Source organism: Trachinotus anak, unplaced genomic scaffold, assembly GCF_046630095.1.
Source record: "Trachinotus anak isolate AG129_WGS33_773 ecotype Australia unplaced genomic scaffold, CSIRO_AGI_Tana_v1 ptg000019l, whole genome shotgun sequence".
NCBI classification, from domain to species: Eukaryota; Metazoa; Chordata; class Actinopteri; order Carangiformes; family Carangidae; genus Trachinotus; species Trachinotus anak.
Window position 1 is genome coordinate 27,741,721 of NW_027273870.1, and position 15,044 is coordinate 27,756,764.

Below are 15,044 nucleotides of genomic sequence, written 5' to 3' on the forward strand. Positions count from 1 at the left end.
GATATTAGGCTCCTTTACACATTTTAGATCTTGCACCTTTTTCACCTCCACGTCTGTCTCAACCTGACACCACAGTATGACGGGCACGTTGGACGGGACGTAAACTCATGGTTGAGTAAAATAATAACCTGAGCACATTAATTAAGCCCAAAGCATTAGATTGTAATTTTGGTTGCAAGTATTTGAAGTGCAGAATGGATGAATGACTTCGGTGATTAATTTATTAATTTAATGTCAGTGGACAAACTGCTTGTTTCAGCTCTACAAATGTTTGAACATCAAGCAGTTTCTGACGTTATAATATTTTCCGTCTCACCTGCACTGACAGCAGTTGGATGTGTGAGTATCTCTTTGTGTGCTGAAGTTGTATCTTTAAAAATCACATCAACTTCTTCTAATCTCATGTGTTAATTCATCAAATTAACCTTCTAATATATTTATTGACCTTGTTAATATTTGTGACTAGATGAGTCTTCTCTGGTCTTCGATGCTCAGATGCAGGGATGTTTTCCAAACCTGAGGGGGAATTTTGAGTTGAGGCGTTTGAGACAAAAGCATCTGCTCTGTCCTTCCAGAAATCAATTCAGACGCGTCTGCAATAAAAGCCCCCCCCCGCCTCCCACCAGCCACCCCTGCCTCAGAAAGCTATTATGGCCCCAGAAATAAGGGGGTCCACCCCCCTGGAGATGTCAACATCTCGTACCTCCCTTTGTTGCAGATTATCGCCGAATGAGTCATTCAATTCAGCCGCACAAAGGAGGCAGCCGGGACTCTGCCTGTGGCCAATTTGTTTTCCATCACTTCTGAAGAGCGCCTGGTTAAATTAACCTGTCACAGTGAGTCTGCGGGGAGAAGACAAAGTGAGGCCACGAGCAATAATCACTCATGTATGGTTGGTAAATAAAAAGCCGGCCAAACTCTGCCCTCGAGTTGCTGATGGTTACACTGCAAACAAATGCCAAATCAAATCTGTTACTGTGAGAAAATCTAATAACACTCCACATAACCTCATGATATATTGTAGAAATCATTATGTGGTGATAAATATGGCAGCGGCCGCAAACAAGATGAAAACACTGAAAGAGTCATTTTTCACCTCTTTCCTTCTTGTAAAGCACCTTGAATGTCGTCGCCTGCTGTAACTGAGATCTTCCTACAGCTACCAGGTGACTTCATGCATTCAACAGAACAAACAGTTTTGATCAATAATTGTAAAAATCATCTATCTGAACATTAGCAGCTCCCAGCCTCTCACATGTGAGGATTTTCAGCTTTCCTCTGTGGATTTTGGATTATTTTTGGCTCCTTCCTCTCTAATTTCTGATGTTTTATGGTTTAAGCAATTAATCAAAACTGTGAGACGTGGTCGCTGCTCTGCTCTCTACAGTAGATTTACGCTTTGGTAGCTTTTTCTCCACCATGTCCCTTGATGATTCAGATTTTCTTTTCCTCCTCTGCTTTTTCTTCCTTGGTAATATGGCAATCACAGAAGCTGAAGCCAGCGTTTCTGTGGAGATTTAAAAAAAAAAAAAAAAAAAAAACTCAGCCAGGCTGCATTTGAATTTCAAAGCCTTGCCAGTGAATTCATAATAGACTTCTGAGTAAGCTCTGTGGCAGCTTATGGCATTCCAGTTATGCCAGTCTCATAAGAAACACCCCCCCCCCCCCCCCCCCCCCCCCCCAACACACACACACACACACACACACACACACACACACACACACCTCCTCCCTCAACCAAGTTCCTGCAGCTTGGTGAGCTGGTTTGGCACTGAGCCGTGGCAAAAAAATATTATCACATTTAACACGCAGCAGAACTCCCTGCGTGTCTTTTATTCCACATTTATTGCTCCGTCTCTCCACAAATTGTTTCTCCTCCTCCGTCCTCTCATTTTCCCCCTGGAGCTTCCCGGTCGGATGCTTCAGCCTGATCACGATTTCCTCTCCCTTCCTCCCTCTGTCTCTCTTCTCATCATGTCCATGCAGCCCCCCCCCCCAGAGGGAGGAGAGTGCATGTGGACGAGAGAGATAGATTGAAACAAGGAGAGGGGCAAAGAGAGAGAGAGAGAGAGAGAGAAAAAGGCTGCCGTCACTGTAGGTGCCGGCTCCGCTACTGCTGTCACTGAATAGATGTGAGTTCACCCCGGGTGCTGGTGTGTGTGTATTTGTGTGTGCATTTGTGTGTGTGTGTGTGTGTGTGTGACTGGGGGGGTGGCATGGGAGGAGTCTGAGTGCTGTTATTTGTAAAAGCTTTTGATGGATGATTGCTCTGTGTGTGTGTGAGATAGAGGGAGTGAGGGAGTCCCCCCCTTTCTTTTTTTTTTTTTTTTTCTAGTGGCTCACTGTTCAGTGCACAATGACTCAATGAAAAGTGGAGGGGAGAGGCAAGCACACTGTACGGCTGCCTGAGAGAGAGAGAGAGAGAGAGCAGAGAACACACAGGAGAGTAGAAGAAGAGAAGGCAATTGGAGGAAGCTCTGAAGCTAAGAAGAAGAAGAAGAAGAAGAGGATATACTTGCCCCCCCCCCTCTCTTTCTCTCCCTGAAAGGCCACTCTGGGATCAAGTGGCAGCCGTTCAGTCCCAGCTGCACTTCACCTGGCTGTGCTGCTGTCTGTCTCAGCCTCTTGAATATTTCACTCTTTGCACTTGAGGCATTTTTTTGTCCACTTTGTGCCGGTGGTCACTCACTCCGAGGCAGAGGATCTGTGCTGGTTTCTGCAGTGTGGTGGAGCGCCGCAGGGTAGCAGGATGCCTACTGGGAGAAGAGGGGATGGAGCCGGGTCAGGAGGCTGCGGGAAGGCGGCGGCGGTGGTGGCGGCGGGGGCCCCGGGCCGGGCTCCTCAGTCTGGGCTGCGGATGATGATGATGCTGCTGTGGGGCGTCCTGGTGCTGCCGGCGGGTCGGGGAGGTGCGGAGGCGTGCCCCGCTCCCTGCAGCTGCCTGGGGAACACGGTGGACTGTCACGGCCTGGGGATCCACTCCGTACCCAGAAACATCCCCAGAGGGACTGAGAGGCTGTGAGTAGTCCCCACGTGTGTGTTCACATTTTTTTTTATATATACTTGTGAGGACCAGATGATGACAGACGGATAGTAAGATGAGGGGAATCCTTAAAAGTGACGGTGTGTTGCTGCTTCTCGCTTAAAGGAGCAAGACGCAGTTCAGATCTGGGTTCCTGTTCAGACCAGGTTTATAGGTCAGAGTACAAAGGTCCTCACAAGTATAACCAAACATGCATATATTTGCATTTGTCTGTACAAGATGGATGTGTGTGTGTGTAAGACAAAGTAGCGAGTTTGTGTGTGTGTGTTGATTTACAAATTAGTCTGTAGTGAGAATTTAATTATCAGTGTGACTCACCCTGTGTGCAGTTATTTCACACTATCAGTGTGTGTGTCTGTGTATTTGTGCACGTTTTGTGTCATTTATTTTCTGCCGCAGTGTCTCTTCTCTCGTGCTCATTATAGCTCTCTTTACCAGTAGTGTGTTTAACTTCATACCACACACACACACACACACACACACACTTCTCCACTTGACTCTTCTCTGCAGCATCATTGCTTTCTCCTCCAGTTGTTCCCTGTTGCAATTACATTTAATGAATTTCATTTAATTGTTCTCTAATAACTCACACATCTCCTGTTCGGTACGAATTCATAAAGTTCAGCTGCACAGAAAAGTGGAACATAAGCTTGTTTCATTTCTGCGTGTGGTTCCTCTTTAGTGGTTTCTCCTCCATTTGTAGCTGTGCAGTTACAGCCTGTATCCACTTTATTAGGTACACCTATCATCATTCATTCATACTGCTTATCCTTATAGGGTCGTGGGCAACAGTGGATGAGGGCGGGGTACAAACTGGACAGGTCGCCAGTCAATCATGGGGCTGACAAACAACCATTCACACTAATGGGCAAATTTAGAGTCGGCAATTAACCTAAACCAGCATGTGTTTGGACTGTGGGGGGAAGGTGGAGAACCTGGAGGAAATCCACGGAGGCACAAACTCCACACAATCTAATGAAATCCAGCTCGACAGCTCTGCCACATTTTCTCCCTTTATGAGGCTGAAATATTGGCCCAGTTTTGTTAAAAGGACAATGTTCATTCAAATATATGATTATAACTGAGCAGTCGACATTTTATTGAAATGTGTTTCTAATCTTCTTCCTCCTCATGTTTGTAAATGGTTTGGGGCAAAACATTAGACGACACAAAGACATCTAGTTCTGTGGTTCCCAACCTGTGGGCCGGGGCCCACTGCTGGCCCGCAAAGGTATCACAAGTGGGCCAACAAATCATTTGTAAGACAGTAAAATTTTGGTGGAAAAAAAGTAAATATGGGGGAAAAAAAAGTTTTTTCTAATTATTTAAAATTAAAATGATCTTTAAAAACATTTAAAAACTCTTTTAATTGTTTTTTTTCTTCTTGTATTGAGGCTGAGCTCTGTGATAAACCTATGATAGAAACTTTTTTGTTGTTGCTGCCGAACACTGTGACTGTGCGCTAGAAGAATACATTCGTGGAAAAAGCTCCACTGACATCATTAAAATAAAAAGCGCTCCAAGGCGGCGTCATTGGACTTCTGTATTGATATGGGGTCGGATGTGGGCCGCCAACATTTTTGACATTTTGAAGCCCTGAGTTGGAAAAGGTCGTGAACCACTGGTCTCGTTGAACACTGCAAACTACAACCTCAATAATACGTTTATAGACAAATCAACATCGAGTCGTTCTAAACTGAAGATTATTATCTTCATAAGTGCAGAGGTTTCAGCTGAGCTTTAGATTTTACAGGTGAAGCTAATAAACTGCCCTCTAAGTGAAACTGAGACAGTTAAATCACTAAGAGAGACAAAATTGAGTGTGTGTCTTTATAACAGCATCATTTCAAAGTCCAAACACGAAGCCGGCCGACAGGTCTCCTCCGTCTCCTCTGATGCTGCAGATCCATGTCTCGTCTCACTTTGAGGAACGACTCATGTTCCTGTAATTAAAAGTAGATATTTCTAACTTCCCTCGCTGCCCCACTGATTTGATTTTCACATCACACTCGTGCAGCAGCTGTTATTTCCAGCTCTCGACTTCTCGTCCACGTCTGCTTCGGTTTGCGATCACGAAGACAAAAACATGACAGTTACACCTCTTCTCTGTAGATGCCTCATGTAAAGTTGCCTCACTGCCTCCTGGTCTCCTGATGACGCTGTTGTTGTCTTAATTGCTTGTTTCTGCCTGTTCTGCAGAGAGGTTCAGCTTGTGTTGAATGTCTACTGTGATTCTGATGAGCCACCAGGTGTAGAATCTACTGCAGCTGACTGAAACATCAGCTCTGGTCTCTGACTATTATCTGTCAGTTATTCACTGAAACAAGGAGGAGGAAGCTCAATGCATCTCAGCAGCACCTTCAAAAAAAATCCTCTACTGGAGATTTCTCTACACAACTGAAGAACGTGACTGTGTGTGTGTGAGTGTAAATAAGGAAGCACTTTGTTTCTGACCCTCTCTCAACTGTATGTACTGTATGTGCTGTGTGGGGGCTCTCAGTGCAGGGTGAACATGTATGTTTTTGTACATTGTGAGTGTGTGTGTGTTGTGTGTTTATTTCAGGTTCTAGAGTGCCTGTGTGTGAATAATTGATGGTTGTCAGGGGGTGCCAGCAGAGACACATTATCCTTCCTCCTCTCTGGTTTACTGTAGCGTGGAGGATGTTTTCCCCTCTGAGGCTGATAGCTTTATGATCAGGGATGGGGGGTGGGGGTGGTGGAGGGGGGGGTTGCTTGGGCTCCTGGTCAAAGAGAAATGGCCTGGAATAAAACTGTGAGCCTGCAGAGCCGCTCGCCCGTTTGTCTTTTTACGTCGCTGTGAGGGACACTGCTTTTTCTTGCAGTAATAGAAACTGACAGTGGAGCAACAGAAAATGTAAACAGTACATAGAAAATATACATAACACACAGGCACAGTATCATTTAGTGGCATCGACAGGTGTAACTGATGTTTCAAAGTTAGAAATTTAGCCCTCAGCTTTGATATTTACATCTGTCCAGGAGGTTGTGTTTTCACCAGGGCTGCAGCTATTGATTCTTTTAGTAATCGAGTATTCTACCTTCTAATTATTCCATTGATTATTCAAATAATAGGCTACAAGCTGCTTTTGTTTTTATTAAAGATTAAGACATAAGAAAACAATAAATATATATATATTCAGTTGAGGGCGAGGACCCTGTTGAAATTGAGGTGTTTATTATCATTTCAACAAATGAACTGCCTTTTTCTGGCATTTACAAATAGAGTCTGTGCATTATCGCCAGTTACCGGGACATGCATGCAGGATGCACTGCTGTTCTGTTTTTTGATGGCGAGCAACAAACTAAATTAGTTCTATTGGAAACGAAAAAATCTCAAAACCTCCAGACACAAAATTCAAACCCACCACTAGATGACAAAAATGTCTATTTGTGGTTTGTGTGAACTGACCCTTAAAAAAGAATAAGACCTACAGCAGAGATCGACCAATGACCTGCTACTGCTGTCCATGTAAACATAGCCAGTGTGACCTTTTGACCTCTGGATTGTTTCCCAGCGGCCCACCGTCCTGTGGACTCAGACAGTGGGTCCCTGCCCCGCAGTGGAGAGGAGCCACTCATTAAACAGCTATTTGTTAAAGGGCTTGTCGCCCAATTAGCATGTAAAGTGATCTGAGTGAGTGTGTGTGTGTGTGTGTGTGTGTGTGTGTGTGTGTGTGTGTGTGTGTGTGTGTGTGTGTGTGTGTGTCAGCTGGACAGCTAGCCACTGGGGCACAGAGAGTTAGCGGTGTGTGTGTGTGTATACAGTATTCCCTGGGAGACAGCTGGCAATAAGAGGGTCATTTATCAAGGTGACTGCACCAGTCCAACTGAACACCCCCTCCTCGTTGGATTGTCATGGCAACGCTGAAAAATGGATGCCCCCTTTGGGCCCTGATGAGCTTGGTTATTTGAGCAGTGAAAAGAGGAAAGTGTGTGAGAGAGAGAGAGAGAGGGAGGGAAAATCTGAGAAGAAGAGTGTGCGAGCGTCTGCTCTGATATTAGAGAAACGACTGGACTGACTGGTTTTTGTCAACTTTATACTTAAGAGCAGATCAGTTCAAACGGTTTTCATCCAGATGTAACAACAGAATAATTATCACATCAGTTCAGTGATGTTACCTGATGCATCACGTAGAGTTTTACAGGAACTTTGCTGCAGGTGAATTCTAAACGAACCTAACACACAGTGAGGGGCAGGAAATCTTCACAAACCCAAACTCTGCACGTCTGTACGTCTGTGTCGGACCCTGAAGTTTTACCTTTGTGTGTCTGTGTGTGTGTGACATAAAGTGTGGCGAGTTCCTGGATCCTCACAACTCAGAGTGAGACTGAGACTGATTGAGGAAACACACTCTCAGACCGTGTGTGTGTTTATTTCTGTTTCTGGATGCATCGTTATATAAATCGGGCATGAATCATTGAGAAAACTATTAATCAAGCTGTGCATTAATGTGTGTTTCTAATATTATTTAGTGTGTGTGTGTGTGTGTGTGTGTGTGTGTGTGTGTGTGTAGCTGCCAGTGGGACAGCTAATTGGGCGTGAGGAGGTGGTGGGCAGAGAGTGGGAAACTGAGGTGCCACATGCACACATGGACGCCAGATACACACACACACACACACACACACACACACACACACACACACACACACACACACACACACACACACACACACACACACACACAGCATCTTGTTTTTGTTACTTATGAGGACATTGCATTGAGTTACATTATTTAATTGAAGATTTAAACAAAAACCTCCCTAAACGCTAACAGCCAACGGGACGACAGTGTGATGAATACAATGATGTTTTTCTGAGCTCACGTTCAGCTTGAATGTGTTTATATATGTTTCCTCGTATTTGTTTAAAGTTTGGCTGCACGGTGAGAACTAACAAACCAAACTCTGTTCTCATGATTAGTTACTGTAGGAGAAAAACTCAGCAGTAACATTAACATATCTCACTGTGAACGTTTCTCACTGGGAACTTGGAGACTGTCCACAGCCGGCTCTGTGGATTATCCTGAGTAACCTGGTTACTGATCCTGGAGAGACAGACTGTAGTCAAGTTTTTAAAATTAGTTTCTTAGAGATGTGAGCAACACAAACTAAATTCCACTCACCTCCGTGTTCTGTATAAAACAAGGTTATTTTTAATCAGTTTATATTTTTATGTCGTTTTGACTTTTTGTTTTCAATTTCATTTTAGTTTTGATTCATTTTTAAAGCAGGTTTCTAGTTAAGTTAAATTTGTCAGGGACGAGACTCAAAAGGTCAGAACAAATTTTGTCTAATAAAAACTCAACAAAACATCAAACCATTTAAAAAATGTTCTCACTGAGGACAGATGAACAACCACCCTCTAAAGACATCTGTAAAAGATGTGTGTTAGTCAGTGTGTTTGAGTCATTAACCAGAAAAATTCAACTGAACACAACAACAACAACAACATGAAATGTACACACGGGCTCAAACAGTCGACACAAGAAGTTGCCTGGAGTGTAAAATGTGTGTAATTGTGTTTCTGAGATGAGACGCAGGTCGAACACTGTGGGTAATATATGAAAGAAACTGACAGAGACATTTTCTCTGTAACTTTATTTAGTTTTTTAAACTCACAATACAGTTTTAGTTAGTTACTGTTTTTCTATAAAGCCTCATTTTTATTTATATTTCAGTTAATGAAAATGTTTTTTCACATCTGGTTTTGGTTATTTCGTTACTTTTAGTTACTGATATTAACCTTGTTATTATTAATTATTAATAAGTAGAATAATGAGTTGTCTTTTCTTTCAATAGCTAAATTATCTTCATCAGTTTCACAGTCACTTTCCATTCCTTTCCCACCTCTCTCTCTCTTGCTCACACACACACACACACACTCCTCGTTTCATTACCAGTGAATGCCACCTCAGCTTCTTTTACACTCTCTCTCTCTCTGTCCATCTCTTATAATCATCTTACCATTTTCCCTGCAGCCCCTCAGCGGAAAGATGCTCCTAATGAAGTGCCATTAGTCTGGAATGTGTGTGTGTGTGGGTGTGTGTGTGTGTGTGGTTGCTAATATTAGTCACATCTACTGTGCTGTGTCTGGGGTGAAAGGTGTGATGAGAAGGGAGCAGGAGGAGAAACAGAAAGGAAGAATTGTTTCAGGCTGTCATTGAGGAAGAGGAGGAAAAGGGGAGGTGAGGACGAAGGAGGAGAACTGGTGAAGATGGAGGTGAAAGGGTGGGGGGTGGGGGGGTGGGGGTGGGGGTTGACTATATGACTGAGGTGTTCTAGAACAGAAGAGGAGGAGGGACTTTACATCTGCAGTGCAGTCCTGTGTTGACTTGGTCACATTTCATAAACTTGGTTTCAGGCAGATTGAAATTAAATCAGTAAAAGCTGCCTGCAGTTTTCTTTCCGTGTCAGGAAAATTTGCTTCAGAAAATTTGCTGCCGCTCATGTACCAAGCATCTGGGTGGGATCTTGGTCCGACCTCGGTCCAAATGAAGGACCCCAGGGCAGAGTGGAAATGACCCGAGAAACCTCCCGCTCACTAACATCTTGCTCTGATTGCTCTGCTCTCATATGACCAAGCAAAGACTGAAGCGGCTGCAGCGCTGCACAGAAACAGAGACGTTCTGAGGGGGGTAATAAAAACGTAGCTCTCAGTCATTTGGATGGAGCCAGTTTGTTGGTGCGGTGGGGGTGGGGGTGGGGGCTCCGTCATCCTGCAGAATAGTTGAACCTTTTGCTACAGCGCATCACAACATTATTGTCACAACAAGAAGTAAAACAGTTGCCGTAGTGATGGTTTTGTTATTCCAACAGGACTTCAAGTATCGTATTTCATTATTCCACCTGTACCTGAAACAGCACAGTACCTTAATCTTGGTAACGCTCTGTTTCATTGGTCGCCTGTCAATGATGTCAGCGAATCACTGCTTCACTCAGTGTTTTCCTGGTTATAATCACCTGGTGTGTTTGGAGACCTCTGTGGAGAATTCAGCTCCCAGTAAAAACCTCCTGAACCACTGACACTGAAGGAATCCCAACTGGGAGAATCATGATCCAATGGGAGTTGTTGCCTATTTTATGTTGTCACCCAACACGTCTTGTGTTATTGTTTCCATTGAGAGACTCTTAGTGGCAGAAGTTTCATACTGTGCCTTTAAAGCTGCGTTTGGCTGTGTGTACGGTGGCCCTGAGAGCTCAACATGGGGGACAACATTGTCTGAATTTTTTTAGGGCTACAGCTAATGATTCCGTTATTGATTCATGTGCCAATTAGTAAAAACTGAAAATATAGTAAGAGTTTCCCAAAGCCCAGGACGACGTCTTTGAATGTCTGTTTTTATTCGACCGACATTTAGACGATGCTGATGACAAAGAAAAACCTGGAATTCTCATATTTAAGCAGTTTGAAAAATGAATGTTTCACATTTGTACATGAAAAATTAGGAATTTTACATGTAAACAGTTGGAAGCGTCATTCTTCACTGTCCTCTGATGCTCCACAACTTTCCTTGGATACTCAAAAGGTTTGATACTGAGCTCTGCCTCAGGATCGTTGGCTCCACTCACTGTAAGTCTTTCATGTTTATTTCTCTCTGTCCACACAACGTATCTAATCATCTTACTGGACCCCAGCCCCCACCTCCTCTCCCTCCATGTCAGATCTAACAGTGGAGAGCAGAGCTGAGCGGATCAACTGCCTCACTGCCCACTGAGGCTGTGATTGTGTGTGTATGTGTGTGTGAGACGCGTTCTGCTTTAATGAGCTATTGTTTGGCAGAGTCGCCACTCGAGGGGAGTCTGTCGCTCAGCTGACCCCTGACCCCGCCATGCTGCACAAAACTCAATTAACCACGCCTCATCAGGCCTGTGCTTGTGTTCACCTCGTCCCCTCGAGTGTCTTTCCTGCTCCTCGAACAACAAAGACAAATCCTGATGTTTTCAGACGCGAGCTTCTGAACGTACCTGCTCCGGCGTGTGAAAATGTGGTCGCCCGCTGTACATCTCTCTTCCTCCTGATGCTTGTCTTGCCTGTGCAGTCTAACTGTCAGGGTAATTTCACACACATCCAGGGGGTGATTTTGGACCCCCCGCCATGACCCGTCTCCATCCATCCTCCCCTCCCTCGCTCCCAGCCAATCCCCTCCCTTTGCAGCCACCACCTCCTCCTCCTCCTCCTCCTTTAGACTGTAAGACCTCCAGAAATCTTATTTTTTTTCCAGCTGGATCAGATTATTTCACCTTCAAACATTTTCCACACACAAGTGTCAGTTAGCTTGACGCTAGTGCGGCAATCCGCTGCACCACTGATTATTTTCAGTGGAGTGTGTTCAACTATATTGAGCACTTCAGAGTTTACTAGATACCAGGTCTGTACAATTAATTGAAACATTATTGAAATCACAATACGGCCAAGTGCAACAAATTGCAGGACATTTTTATTTTTTTGATAAAGGTAAAATGTGTCACAACAGTCCATAAATGAAGCTTTGTGGTGCTACAGAGACTCTGCCGGCCTATAAGTCATATTCTCCAGACGTAAAGGAACATATTTGTTTGGTGCAAATCCCAACAACAATCACATTATTGTTATTTAAAAAAAGAAATTCAGTGATGATGAAATGCAACAACTTGCAAACACATGAAGATTTGGAGCAGATATGCAATCTGCCATCCAGCATGGACAGAAGGTTTGTGTCGACTATGGAGGGAGCGATGAAGAAGAATTTGATATCCCGCCTATGTAGATGGCTTCTAGGAAACAGAACGGGGAATGAAATGTGAATTAGAAGAATGACATAATGTGGAAAAGACACACCTTTATGTTGAGAAGTTAACAAGCATTCCCACCTGGAAAGTAGAATGACAGTATTTAAGACTCCTTTCTTGTTGGAGACAATAGAAGACTGGAGATCACACTGATCTTTTTTGGGATTGTGTCAGTATTGGAGACATTCAGGTGAAGTTCAAGCTAATTTTGGATGTAGACCCACCTCTCGAGCGACTATTCTTTATACATGGGAAGACTCCAGAGGATATAAGTTCTGAAAATCAAGTATATTAACTTAGGGTTTTGCTGTTCATTGCAAAAAATAAAAAAAGCCATGAATATGAACATTACCAAGACTATTGAATGTCACCAACTCTTCAAAATAAAGAAGGAACGTTGCAGTTTAGAGCTCTTTGTTCTTTATAAATGTGTCTGTGGTTTTGTAAGTGAGCTTGTGAAGGAGTGTATGGTTAAAGATATACACAGTTGCGTACTGGATGAAATGAGGTCATTTGGGGGCCTGTGTCAGAGATGCCTGTGCTGATAGATCTCACATAGGAAGGATCGATGTGATGCTTACATGTGATGTGTGATCTTTGATACATGTACATGTTTGTGTTTTATGTTTACATATTTAAATAAAACGTTACATGCAAAAAAATTAAATAAATTAAATGCAAAAATGACCATACCAGCTGGGAAAAAAGAATTCTGGAGGCCTGTAAATATGATTGCATGAAATAAATATGATGGAATTAAACAGAACAGGCAAGTTTGAGGGATTTGAAGAAAAGCAACATTACGGAGGTCTTGTGGAAGTGAGTTCCAGAGTCGAGGGGCAACGCGGCTGAAGGTAGTCAGACGGTCAGGAGGTACAGTGAGATTAACAGAAGAGGAAGATCCAAGAGGAGGGGCAGATGTGGAGTTATGGAGGCTCTTGGCTGTGAAGCGACTTCCAGAGAGGATAGAGTGACAGAGATGCAAGATGTGACTAAAGAGTGTAGCAGAATAGCAGCGCTATGGGTTGTAAGTGACCGGTGTAATTGACTGATATTGCGTAGATGGAGCTTATCAGACAGCCCCACTTTCACCCAATGCTGTTTTCATATTTTCTGAGTGATCGAATAGAAATATAGCAGACTTCAATTAAACACTCAGAGAAACCAAACCTAGACCTGCTTTATAATAAAAAAAATAAAAATCATGGATATCTACCTTTATACAATAAGGGACCTTTAACTATAATTTATAGACAACAAAAGAAATTACACCAGGACCACCTGAAAGACTGACTCCCAATGAATCTGAGAGAAGAACATGTTGGAGTTTGAGAGCATGTGTGTCTCAGTTTTTTTTCTCCAGTTGTTTTCTTTGCGTTTCTATGAGTGAAGTGTAGATCCGGTTCACACACCCAAACCACAACAACCTCTCTCTCTCTCTCTCTCTCTCTCTCTCTCTCTCTCTTTCTCTCTTTCTTTTATACAGGACAAGACAAGGTCACACTCTGCTCCACCCTTTACAGTAGCACAGGAACATGACACTCCACACACACACACACACATATACAGGTGCGTGCGCAGGGCTCAGTTTACCTCTCCTTCCACAAAGCCTCGTGGGAAGAGTGACATCATCCCCTCTCTTTCTTCGCAGCTGTCAATCAAAGCAGACAATGAGGTCACAGGGTTAAACCCCTCCCAGTAGGAGCTGCCTCTACGACCGTGCTGAAAAGAGCACCTATCACGTAACACACACCGGCAACAGTTCATACCCGAAGTGTGTGTACAAAATGCACGGATGGAGTGAGAGCGACAATGGATTAAACCTTTAGAGAGAGAGAGAGAGCTGGAGGGAGTCTCATACTGTACGTCTGAACACGAGTCTGGGAGAAACAGTTTGCTTGTTTTAAGCTGACGTTCGCACATTTACAGTAAAAAAACAAATGCAGATTGTCCTCAAAGTGAACTTGCACTGAAAAGACTTTCTTTACTGCAAACTTAGGGAAAATAACTTCAAACAGCAGAAACAATGTGCTGTACTGTACAGAGACACTTTTAAAGTGTAAATTCACAGAGAGTGTCCTGGAGGAGCCATCGAACTGTTTTCTGGGGTAAAAAGAGAAAGAACTTGACAATCACGAGAGCTCTGTTGGATAATAATTTATTTATTTTATTATTTTGTGAGAAAAACTGGTGGAAAGTGAGTGAAGCTTGGATTTTTAGAATAAATTAGAGTTTGCAGACTGCAACAGAGGGGCGTAACTGCAAGGTGCCCAAATCACACAGAACGAAACGAGATGATGTCAGCAAGATGGCAGATGGAAGACAACAGGAGCTGGTCACAAGAGGACAAAAATGACTGTGTCTGTATGATTTCATGAATAATCACCACATAGAAAATGTGTGTTAAAATGTATTAGTGGTCCTACAAAGTAGCTAGCAGCTAGTTAGCACGGCTGCAGAGCTCAGACCGCTTTCACACTGGACCGGGAGGCACAGCGGTGGGAGTAACTGTGGTTATTGCAGCCTGCAGACGGATCCTTTTGAATCACAGCCTCAGGATGATACCTGGCTGCCTGGCTGCTAGAAGGTCCAAGGTGCAGTAGGTGCAAACTCACTGAAAGCAACAGTAAAAGGCTGAACTAAACCAAATTTCATACACGTTCAGTTATTAACAAAGTAAAAAACAATGATTTGTGTGCATATTTGTGGTTATGGTCCTGCTGCAGTGAAGGATGCTGGGTAGTTGTACTTCTCTGTTCTCTAAGTCAAATTTTTTTTTAATTCAGTTGTTTGTCTTTATTTAAGTGTTGTGCTTATGTAAGTAACCGCAGACTGTATCTGTATGAATGTTTTTTTGTTCCATGTCATCAGGCACGTTTCTCAGACGACATTGATTATTTGAATGTATTGATACTGTGATTACTTACTGATTGATGGATGGATGGATCACTTCCTGTTCTCTGACCCGCTGTCGCCTCCTTTGTTTTCCAGCGATCTGAACGGAAACAACCTGACGGTCATCACCAAGACGGACTTCTCTGGTCTCAAACACCTCCGAGTCCTGTAAGTCTCGACCACTTTCACCATCGCAGCCACATATCGAACTGAGGTTTTCCTCTAATACGAGGCGCCATTAAATAGAGGAGTACAAGATCCTATCTTAACTTAATTCTAATTATTTATTCATCTATTTCTGTTCCATCTTAATATT

General features: G+C 43.4%; 1 protein-coding gene across 2 annotated transcripts in view; it reads left to right on the forward strand.

Moving 5' to 3' along the window:
• The first annotated feature begins 1,703 nt into the window (after window positions 1-1,703).
• slit1b (slit homolog 1b (Drosophila)) overlaps window positions 1,704-15,044 on the forward strand; it is a 66,675-nt gene continuing 53,334 nt past the window's right edge. For both annotated transcript variants that reach the window (XM_071504730.1, XM_071504732.1), the window contains exons 1-2: window positions 1,704-3,018; window positions 14,825-14,896. In XM_071504730.1, coding sequence (XP_071360831.1) covers window positions 2,750-3,018; window positions 14,825-14,896 — 341 coding nt within the window. In that variant the 5' untranslated portion in view covers window positions 1,704-2,749. The remainder of the gene's footprint in view (window positions 3,019-14,824; window positions 14,897-15,044) is intronic.